Raw genomic sequence first — 12,172 nt, forward strand, 5'->3', positions numbered from 1 at the left:
CTCCCTGGCTTATTGCCCTCATTGAAATTCACACTAAGCAGAGAGGAGATGTGCACAAAGAAAAGAAAAGCTTTGCTATTCCTTTTTTTTTCTTTTTTTCCCCAGAATGAATCTAACATTCTCTTGTTTTTGGATAGAAAAACATAAAAGTTCAGAAACTTGTTTTTCATTTCAGAAGCATTATGATTTTGATTTAGTCTGCTTTATAATAAACCAGTGTAAGAATTGAGTCAGCAGTATGTACTGATGATAACAACCGAAATGAACATTAAAATATGAAATATGAAAACAGGAATACATAAATATGTCCATGATTATACATGAAAGTAAAGAAAAAGAAAAAATGGAAGATTATTTTACTAATGGAGATAATCATGCCTCAAAGGGAAATACCGGTTTATTGGCAACAACTTTCCTAAACTATAGAGTTTCCCAGAAATACTACAATTCTACTTTTATAATGCAAATTTAGGCACAAATATTATTTTAGAATATTCACTTTGGATTATCTATTGAAAAATAGAAGAAATAATAAATGGATCAGAGTTAACTAAATTTTCTGAGCTGAAATAAGGGAATTATTTTCACCTAATCAGGTCAGCTCATTGTTACATGACTGATTATGAACAACACTAAAAACATCTGGGAAATTTCAGCATAGCAGCTTTTATAACTGGATAAGAAAACATTCTTATTTAGATCATGATTTTTGAAAAATAACAAAATTCAAATAAAAACTGATTTTATTTCCTTGTAATATGGGCTAATTTTTATACTCACAATTATCTTTGATACAAACAATTGTTTACTCTTTCTATTGCTTTTAGATTACTATTAATGACAGTTATTATAAGGAATCACAATCTATATCCTAAGGATTGGAAAGAAATTTCTTTTTATCATCTCTATAAGAATTCCAGATTAAAACTGAATTTTTCATTGGGTTTTCAGGGTTTTAAATCTCCACTTCACTTACTTTTGGGTTTTAATGTGATTTCTGAATTTAATGCTACTACTACTCTACTAGAGACTGGGTGAAGTTATGGTCTAATCCAATAACCACATCACCTTGGTGTGACTTTAGACCTTCCATTCTAGAGACTTCATTTCTTTTTTTAAATTCAGTATAGTTACATTAGTTTCAGGTATACAATTTAGTAATCTGACAAATTTATACCTTATGCTATGTTTACCACAAGTATAGTTACCATCTATCCTGATATACCACTATTACAATATCCTTGATTATATTCTTTATGCTGTGACTTTTATTCCTGTGACTTACTCATTTCATAACTAGAAGTTTGAATCTCCCAGGCCCCTTCATTCATTGGCTGTACCAATTTACACTCCTAGCAACAGCATATGGGGGATTCTTTTTCTCCACATCCTCACCAACACTTGTGATTTCTTGTCTTTTTTTATTTTAGCCATTCTAACAGGTATAAGGTGATATTTCATTGTGGTTTAGATTTGCATTTCCCTGATGATTAGTGATGTTGACCATCTTTACATTTTTTCATGAATAAAATGAAGGCTACACTGAGTCATCTTTAAGGCTCCCTCCATCTCTAGCGTTTTAGGATTCTGTGACCAAGCGAATGTGTTTGTAGAGTTTTTGCATTACACAAAGCCTCTTTGCTGTACATTTCAGTGGATCTGAAAACCAGTCTCTGCTGCTCTGCTCCCCAAATCATGCTCCCCAGTAAGAGGCAGTGTCTGCCTGGGAGAAGGCACCATTCTTATTGGCCCCTAGGTGGTTTCTAGTCAGTAAGTTGTGCACCAAAGGGCAGTATCTGCCTAAGTGAACATCTTTTTTCAGATCTGCATGAAGTCAACACGCATACAGGCTGACTGTAGACCTGGCAATATGATACTAATCTTCACCATCACCAACATGAACTCTATTTACCTCTGGGATTTCTTCACTCAGTCCAAGTCTTGGTTTACCTGGACCCCATCCTGGTCCTTTAAATATGACAGAAAACTTGTTGAAGAATCCAGGTGTGGCCCAGAATATAGTCCATATGTAAACTAAATGGTGGAACTAGAAGAATAAAAATATAGCTTATTTAAAATAAGAAAAACACATAACAAAAATATGAAGTATAATTAATCATACATTTTATTTATTATTCAATGCAATTTATTTTTTTTTCTGTAATATACAGGTTATGTATCATTCATTTAATATAGATTAATATGCAATTGCATATTGTAATTCATTCTATTCCTTCTGTGTCCCTTAAGTGTGTTCTTGTCAATATTTCTGAAGCTCCACAAAAATTATAATTTTGAAATTTAAAAAGAGGACAATGATTTAGAAAATCAGCAAAATAGAAAAAATGAGTTGAGTCTTTGCTTCCAATGGAATTAATTTAGCAGCTGTGCACTCAACATCTGTGTCTAATGATATTATTTCTAAAGTCTTGCTAAATGGATATTAATGTTGAACATGGAAACATATTACAGATTAAAAAACAGCCCTTTATTTACTGTACTGAGTTTTAGACAATCATGTCTACAATTGAGGAAAAATATTCAAAGCCATCTCTGAGTTTTATAGTAGGAATTCACATTCTGTAAAGAACACTGTACATTTGACAGGTACAGAAGTTAAAAGTATGCTCACACATAAGAAGTACTCAGTAAATATTAGCTATTAGGGTAATTGGTTATTCCATACATGTGATAGTAATGCATCATAGGATTTAAAATAGTCCTAGAGCTATAGACTCGAATGCTGACTTCTATTATAAGTGAAGTAATAAATTAATGTAGAAAGAAGTTTTGGCTCTATGAGAATTTGTGGTCCTACTGGCATTTTCATTGTCTCTTAAAGAGTTTAAACTGCTAGGATTATAAAAATGGTTTTAAAATTTCTTGAAACATTACAATAAGGAATCTGAAGCAATTAATGAACAATGTAGAGTTTAGTGGAGGAGATTTTGAGGAAAAGGGAACTGTCAAATGGAAATTTACACTGGGCCTTAATAATAAAAAATAATAATAATACAAAATATAATGTGCTTAGGAGTTACAATACATATTAATATACTTACCTGTTCTGTTATTTTGAAAACTGACTTCATTTTATTTATTTATTTTTAAGTATTTAATTATTTATTTTAGAGAAAGAGAGAGCACGAGTGTGGGGAGGGTAAAGGGAGAGGGAGAGAGAGAGAACTTCAAGAGGACTCCCTGCTGAGTGTGGAGCCCAACGTAGGGCTCAATCGGTCCCAGGACCCTGAGATCATGACCTGAGCCAAAACCAGGAGTCTGGCACTCAACCGACCGAGCCACCCTGGTGCCCCTGACTGCATTTTATTGCTCTCATTCTAGATACAGGCCATGAGAAATACACGGTAACATTTTAAAATAAGGAGTACTTTCTTATTTGCTTCCCAATGCCCTGAAACTCCTGGACTCCAAAGGAGAGCAAAGTGAGTGTCCTATGCCTAATAATAAAGAGGAAAAAAAAAAAAACAACCCTCTCCAACTAGTGGGGGCCATCTTACTTGCTTTTGATGCCTCTGAGGGAAAGGTGAGAAATTTGGCTGAATATAAAGGAATACAAGTGAAAGTAAGTATATGTTTTTGTAGGTTCAAGAACTCCTAATTAACACAACGTGCCCATATAACATTTTGACAATGTAAGCGAGCATCTAGAAGCCTACGCTTCAGACACAGTTGTGATAACAAAATGTTTCCATGAGGGCAGAGGCCTGGGGCACTGAACCTAACACAGATTCAGCAGCTGCTCATAAATACTGTGGTTGTCTGAATACTGGGTCCCTCCAAATCCTAATCATCCAGCTCCTTGCTGTGCAGTTTTTAGTCTCCCATTCAGTCTCAGATATGAGCCCCTTTGCCTCAGCAGAAGTGTACACTCCCAAAGCCTTGCTCCTAAAGGATCAGCCAGGGAACAACAGGTTTGGCATCTCCTGGGAGCTTGTTAGGAATACGGAATGTTGGACACACCTCAGCCCGACTGAACAGAATCTGCACTTTAATAAATCCTCTTATGATTCATATGCACATGAAGTTTCAAAGGCTCCTTCCCAGAGGACAGAGACCAAGTTGGCTATTTCCTTTTTAATGTCCTTACTACAGAGATAAGACTATACCAAGTAAAGTGGTAGCTCTCAATGTGTTATTTTTAAATTAATTTCAACTCTATAAAGTTCCTTATTAAGAAAGTACTGTGACATATTTGTTAATACTCTCCTGAGAGATATATTTTTAGTAATGTCCAACAGGGAGAGAGAGAGAGAGAAAGGCAGAGAGACAGAGAAAAATGGCCTATGATTGAGAAGGAAGAAAATAATCAAGTTTTCAGTATGGAAGTGTGAGATAAAAATATCTTTCATTTGAAAAGTGGAGGCAATTTGTGATGGTTTATTCTGTAAATAGGCAGCACAGTGCGAAAGTTATTGAGCTAGGTGAGTCTCGGGCTTGGCCTGCAACCCTCCTTGGTTAAGCTTGCTGTGGGTAGCTGGTTGACTTATTTAAATCCTGGCAATTTCAGTTTCATCCTTGAAAAAACGAGGATAAAAAGAATGACTGTCTCATAAGGTTTTAGTAAGGGCTACCTTAAACATTTGTGCGGAGCGGTTAGCAATACCCTGCTCATGGTAAAAGTTCAATAAATGTCACTTTATTTTGTTCTTTTAAATTTCTTAAAAACTTTCAAGAAAGAGGTTCAAAAAGCAGACCCCACATGAACCTGTAATTTCTTCCCTTACTGAATGCTGCAAACCTGGTCCCCTGTTCAGAGCTGTCGCTGACTGACCTTTTTGGTTTTTTTTCAAGCATTCTTATCTTTTTCTCATTTACTAGTTCCTAACCCCAGGAGTGTTTGTGGTGGTCTGTTGCTGATGGATCGGAGCTTCACAGACATTCCTCATTTCTCTAGTGCCAGCCATTGAGATCAGTGAACAACCAATACCACATGTCTAACAGAAAACTGGTCCAGTGCAACAAGTCTTAGCAGGTGAGGTAATGCACAGACCTAACCAACTCATAATAGCTCCTGACACTTAGGTCCAAGAAGAGTAGGGCAAAGGCCTCATGTTGAATTTCTAACCAGAGTCATGCAGCTTTGAAGCAAATATTTTTCTTACTGTGGTATCAGCCTTAATTATGCATTTACTACTGCTCCTTCTGAATACATGAATATATTTCAGGTCTGTCCTGAGAAAGAAATATGTTTGCTAAAGAGCTATTTTTAAAAAAATTCTCGGTAGTAGATATATTTAAGAGTTCTTAATGAGTTCTTTTAATGAGTTGTTTTCAAATGCATTTTACCCAAGTTGATTCAAGATTTTGTTGGAGTGCCAGAGTTACTTTCAACTTCTTTCATGGTTAAAAAAAAAAAACCCCTTATTTTCAGGACAGTGTAATGTACTTTCGCCTTTCAACAATTCATCTTTCTTTTCACTATAAGATTTATGAAAGGATATAATCAATGCAGAAAAAAATAAAATCAGTTACATTACCTGCACCTTGAATGGTTCAAATGTATTAATGGGATGTGTTAGACCATATACAACTTTCTCATTTTCTGCCTCAAATGTCCCTGGAAGATAAACATTAAGGATATGATCTTTGACTTTCTGTGAGTTAAGGAACTAAATTACTATTTGTAAATTCATATACATTTTACTTACCAAAAATTCTATCCCATATAATAAGAACACCGGCATAATTTTTGTCTATGCAATAACGGTTTCTGCCTATAAAACAAAATATTTAAAAAGGGGCTTTTTTGAAAAATGAAGTTATGCTTTTGAAACATCTTATTGTATTTTAGAACCCATGCACAAAATTAAGACTTAGCAACAAAATGATTTTCCTAGGAATCTCTTTTCACTGATGCTATTTGCTAGTTAACTGTTTTTATTGTATTTATTTTTGAGTTAATTTTGCTAAAAAGAGCAAAGAATTCCTTAAAACTACATATATTTAGAATTATCCCAGATTTAAAAAAAAAGTTTTTGCTCATAATTATCCAGTTTTTTAGAAATCTGGAATAAATCTAAGTAATTTTACTTTAAGACTATCAAAGAGTAATAATTAAAAATTAAATGGCCCACAAAACAAAGGCAATAGGAAATAAGATAAATAATATACGTATATTTGCATTTTTTTTTTTTGAAGTGAGTTATCTCTACGCCTTTTCTCTGCATCTTTTCCAGGAATAAAATTTTCTACTTAAAGTGAGACTACTTTTTTTTTTTTAAGTCATAAAAGACATAAGTGAAAATTAAATTACCCTTGATTATTTTTATTAACACAAAACATATATATTTTTCCTGCTCCAAAGTATTCAAATTATAATTTAAATGGAAATAGCTGGGCACAGTTTCTTTAATAATAAAAAAAAATTGTGTGAATAGATACAACTATATTCACGTGAGTGTAAATCAAAGGAAGAAGAACATTAACCTACCAAGCCATTGCTCCAACAAACTCAACTGTCTTTATGTGTCATTTCTTTACATGCTTCTATATAAGTAAATATATGTTTAAAAGTGAAGACACAAGAGACAACCTTCCCCAGTGCGAAAGCAGCGTGGGGCCGGCTACACGCACAGACATACAACCCGTCGCCATATGTGGGCTAAGCCGTGGTTCTCTGTTGGGTGGGGAGAACATTTTGCTTCTCAGCGGACATGTGGCAATGTCTGAGGACTGCTGGGAGTCACAACTGGGGGCAGATATTATTTGCATCTAGTATGTAAAGACCAACATCCTGTAATAGACAGGGTAGTCCCACCCCTAACCTCCCACCTCCAAATGAAGAACTGTTTGGCCTAGAACATTAACAATGCTGAGGCTGAGAAACCCAGGTACAAAACAACATGAGTGGGAAGGTACCCTGAAGTCAAACAGAGAACACTAGCAACCATTTCTTCTTCAATGTGAACTTATTCTTCTCCACTCCTTATGTTTCCTTTTATGTGAAGGAACAGTCTATAACCCTTGGCCTTTCCAGCCCCTCACTACCAATCCCCTTGGGGTTGAGGAATGCCTATGGAGTTTGGATTCTTTTTTTTTTTTTTAGAGACGGGGAGAGAGAGAGAGCATGAGCAGGGGCAGGGAGGGGGAGAGGGAAAAAGAGAATCTTAAGCAGGCCCCATGCCCAGTGAGGAGCCCATCATGGAGCTGATCTCATAACCCTGAGATCATGACCTGAGCCAAAATCAAGAGTCAGGTGCTTAACCAACTGAGCCACTTAGATGCTCCAGGAAATGCCTATGGAGTTTGGAAGAGGAAACTGAGCATCTGCAGCCTGACTCTGCCCTCTCCTGTTCCTTGGCAGGGAAGGGTGCGGCTTATGTTTCCATCTGCTCCCTGCCAGGAGGAAAGGGACCTGCAGATTGGGAAGGCAGGCCTGCAGTCTCCCAGTGCTGCCTATGATGCCTGGAAATTTGTAAAAGAAGTACAACAATATTTATTATTTTATTACTGTCTTCCTTCTCTCAACATTGTGTTTGTGAGATTTATTCAGGCCATCCCAAGTTGCAATAGTTTGGACATTTTTATTGCTATAAAATTCCCCATTACAGGCATAGTCTACAATTTCTCTGTTCACTGTGATAAACATTTGAATTTCATCTCTATTTTTTTCTATTACAAATAATGCTGCTATGCACATTCTTGTACAGGTCTTTTGGTGCACACATGTAAACATTTTTGTGAAGTCTTATGCTGTCTTTAAACCTTAGGCACTAGCCACATGAGATATTTTCTTTGTCAGGCTAATGCAGTTCACAGAATTTAGGCAAGAAAGTGAACTGCTGTTTATTAGGCTTTCCTGAAATCCCAACAATTTTCAAGACCAGAGGCTTTCTGGCTGTGTATAGGAATGACCCTCAGCACTGGGTCAGGAAGTGACCTTCAACTGACTCCTTCAATGTAGAAAGTGTGCATCCCCTCAGGTGGTTAACTTGTTTTCCATTACAACCAAGGAGATCCAGGCAAAAAGGAAAAATCCAAGAAAGGTGGTTTTTTTTTTTCCTCCAATCTTTGCTTTGGAAATGAGGCTTGTCCAGGTGCAGTGGAAGAAATGATACCTATTTATACAGTGAATGGTGACTATGCTGAGTAATTGTGATGAAGATACAAAATAATACTGTTTCTAGAGTAATGAAGCAGGAAAAAAAGATCAAATTTCCTTACCGTGATGAACCCTATGATGGCTAGGAGTATTAATAATCAGTTCCAAAGGACCAAGATTATTGATGACCTGTTTAAAACAAAAGCAATATTTATATTTATACACATAGGTACCAATAAATGTGTATATATATTCACATTAAAAGCCCACGTGGATTAAGAGATATTTCAAGTTTCAAGTTTGGCCTCAGAGTTGGAAGAAGTTTCTCTACTTCCTGGTATTCATATAAAAATAACAATAAGCTATGGGGCACCTGGGTGCCTCCGTCAGTTAGGTGTCGAACTCTTGATTTTGGCTCATGTCGTGACCTCAGGGTTGTGAGATCGAGCCCAGCATTGGGCTCACACTGGGTGTGGAGCCTGCTTAAGATTCTCTCTCTCTCCCTCTGCCCTCTGCCCTTCCCCCTCCCTCTCCCACCCATTGTGTATGTGCAATCTTTCTCTCAAATAAATAAATAAATAACAGTAAGCTTTTAACTATACTGAGAGGCAGTAAAGTAGTAGACAGGTTAAGAGTTAGGCTGCCGAAATTCAGTTCCTGGAACCTCCATTTATTACTATGTGATCTTGGGAAAACAATTTAAGCTTTTTATAATTCAGTTTCCTCATGTTTAAAATGGAAATGTTAAAAAATATCTACATAGGGCGCCTGGGTGGCTCAGTTGGTTAAGCGACTGCCTTCGGCTCAGGTCATGATCCTGGAGTCCTGGGATCGAGTCCCGCATCGGGCTCCCTGCTCAGCGGGGAGTCTGCTTCTCCCTCTGACCCTCCTCCCTCTCATCCTCTCTGTCTCTCATTCTCTCTCTCTCAAATAAATAAATAAAAAATCTTAAAAAAAAATTAAAAAAAAATAAAAAAATATCTACATAATAATATTCTGAGTATTACAGACAGTACAGTATTTATATCCTACCACTGTCAAGGCACACTCAGGTCTCATGTCATTTCATGTTCTTCACCTTTCAGCTGTGTCTTGGTTGATTTATGGTAACTAGCACATAACTAGGGAAGGGAAAACATAGTATTACATTTGCTTTCTGGTTAGTTGAGGGTTGGTTTCACCCAATACTCAGCCATGTAGCAACAGCTGTTACCTACTGCATTAGGGTGTTTCTGCTTATTCGAATATAATCCTGAATGGTCTTTTACCTGTAGATGCACCATCTTTGAGTCCATTTTAGAGGCACAATTAAAAATGTTTACTTTAATTATGATCTAAATGTATTTGTTAGAGCCCACCAATGACAAAATCAATCACTGTTATATTTTAAGAAATTATTCACCTCTAGAGCTTATTTCCATTTGAGGATATATGAGGAATAAAGGAATAAGTTAAATGATGCTTTAGGAGAAAAAACATCCCCCGACAATCATGACTCCGACATGAATTGGCAACAGGTCAGTGGTACGGGGAAAAAATAAAGAGACAGGACTGCTCAAGATAAAAAGATATTTAAGTTACAAAACAGCCAAATGGAGTGATCTTGCTTTGGATACTGGTTTGAACAAACCAAACAAAATAGACATTTTATAGTCAATGAGGGTTAAGACAATGATTATATACAGGGTTATTGCATGATAAAAAATGCTGTTTTTATTAAAAATTATGTTGGGATTGTCATCATGTAGGAAGATGTAATTGTTTTTTTAGAGTTGTATAACTGAAGTATACATGACATGAGATCTATGTTTTGCTAAAAGATATGTGGCAATGCATTAAGAAAAAAAAGGATAACTAGTGAAAATGAATCAAAATCATAATGATTTTTTAATTGAAATGATGGATATACATAAATGTATTCTATTATTTTGTCTACTTTTCTGAATGTTTGAAAAATTTTAAGATAAAATTTTACGTAAAAGGAACTACTACTCTTAGTAATACACAATAACGCCCAGTTAGCCAGTTGAAAAATACGAATAGATCTCTAAAGTCCCAAATAAATTTCTAGATTGCAACTCTTTATATAGCGGGGTTTAATCATGTTTCGGCAATCTCTGACAGATGTTAAAACACCCAGTTAAAAATTGCTCTGCAAATCTGAACAGCTGCAGTAGTCACACTCTCCCCAGCTTGTAGGGTCCTGTACCCTCTTGAGGTAGAAGCTGCAGCAATGTTGCCACATGGCGGTCTGCAGCTCTCCAGAGGGCAGGTGCCACCAACCATCTCCTTATTGAACCCACTGTTTACACGCTTGAAAGAAGCAGTCCTTGCCTTCCATACTGCTGCCAAGCTTCTGAGGGATTTTCAGTTTCCGTTATGGAACAGACAGAAATGTTGCAAGCAAAGGATGTGTAATATTTTGTGTCCTATATTGATTTAGTCTCCCTCCCTCCCTTCATTCTTCTTTGCCTCCTTCCCCACCCCCCTTCTATCTTGGAGTTTTATCACCATTTTAAAATTATTTCCATGAGAAATATACTATGAGCTCCAAACAATAGACTTTTTGGTTAACTCATAGAACAGAATTCCATTTATACCCAAAGAACTATCTGTAATTTTTTTAATTTAGGAGTTCAAAATACTGTGAATATGTAGCACTTACATCAGACTACATTCCTATCAAATAAGCCACAAAAGGTGTTATCCCACAAATAGAAGTACTAATGACCAGGGATTGGGATGAGAGTAAGTAGAAATAGCCCTGTATTTTACTGGACTCCATTGCTCTGTACTTGGTGGAAAAATATTTGTTAAGAAGAAGAATGGTGATGGATAGAGAATAAGAAAGTGGGGTTTCTCAGCAGTCAGAACATTGAAATCTGATGCTCTGTTCGGGCTTTGTATCTCTGGCAGAGAACCAGATGGAAAAGGAGAAAACCATTTTATCCTTGTTTGTCTCGTTGGTGCCTAGCATATGTTACAAAAACAGACAACAAAAGGGGGTGGAGGAGACTACACTGACCAGCTTCTGCTACCCAGATGCATTTCTGATCCTTGGTCCTGGCATGTGTGCAGCCGGATTTAAAGCCACACAAATGAATCAAAATGAGTGCATTCAGATGATTGGAGCCTTGGCTGAGTGCATTATTATTATTATTTTTTAATGTCAACCACTTTTCCTCAAAGAAAATCTTTTGCTCCTACAGGCTAAAGCATGGTGATATCAATATTGAAAGTTCCCCCCCCCTTTTTTTTAAAGTTAAAAGCCAAGTACAACACAGGCAACCACAGTCAATTTCCTGGTAGTGCCTATGAGGACCTTGGAGCTGAGGAAGACCACCTCGGTGTGGGAGATGATTCATCATTCAGACAGCCCAGTCAGAACCTCTTTTGGAGAAAACTCTTCTACCTCAAAATCATGGAGAAGTCATCAATAATTAATACAGGTTGAGCATAATGACTTAATTATTGCCCACTTTTGCAAATTCAGTCATTTAGCAATTCAACCACATCTAGCTTTGAATAACTTCCTGAAAATATGTTACTGTGGAAATTACTGCAGCTATTCTCATTTTTAGAAAGTTATTTTTTCCGTCTTATTTTTTAAGATTTAGATGAGTTAATTTAAATGATGGAATTTTATAACCTATAGAGGACTTAAAAATCATATAGCCCCATACTCTGTTATTTTTTAAAAAGCATAAAAACCGTAGCTCAGAGAAGTTAAATTATTAGCGCAAGTTCACACAGCTTGGAAGAAGCCCTAGAGTCTTCTTGATTTCAACTCAAGATTCTTTCTGTTTTTCTATTATATTTCTTCTAAGAGATGCAGAAATATTTCCATCAAATAAAAGTAATTTAAACTTTTAGAAGTTTCATGGACAATAACTAAATGCTTTTTTACTACATTCCAGTCAAAAGAAATCCAAGTATTTATAAAGAACCTAGACACTTCAGATTCTAAACTGCCCCCTCATGGGATTTTAGGCACTTCTAGTGTTTCTTAGGTCCCCAAAGCAATGGTCTGTTTTGTAAGCTGTCATTTTCTGTCAAGGTTTTAGAACCTGAGAACATGGATGCCTAGAAAGGCCATGAATGGGCTTCACA

The 12,172-nt window shown here is 36.2% G+C and overlaps 1 protein-coding gene across 1 annotated transcript in view; it reads right to left on the reverse strand.

Moving 5' to 3' along the window:
- The window catches only part of AGMO (alkylglycerol monooxygenase), a 333,164-nt gene that overhangs the window by 162,835 nt on the left and 158,157 nt on the right, over positions 1–12,172 (reverse strand). Inside the window, exons 6-9 of the mRNA XM_021689765.1 lie at positions 8,185–8,251; positions 5,670–5,735; positions 5,499–5,578; positions 1,913–2,047 (exon numbers count right to left, since the gene is read on the reverse strand). Coding sequence (XP_021545440.1) covers positions 1,913–2,047; positions 5,499–5,578; positions 5,670–5,735; positions 8,185–8,251 — 348 coding nt within the window. The remainder of the gene's footprint in view (positions 1–1,912; positions 2,048–5,498; positions 5,579–5,669; positions 5,736–8,184; positions 8,252–12,172) is intronic.

Source organism: Neomonachus schauinslandi, chromosome 12 (genome assembly GCF_002201575.2).
Source record: "Neomonachus schauinslandi chromosome 12, ASM220157v2, whole genome shotgun sequence".
In the NCBI taxonomy this organism is placed as follows: Eukaryota; Metazoa; Chordata; class Mammalia; order Carnivora; family Phocidae; genus Neomonachus; species Neomonachus schauinslandi.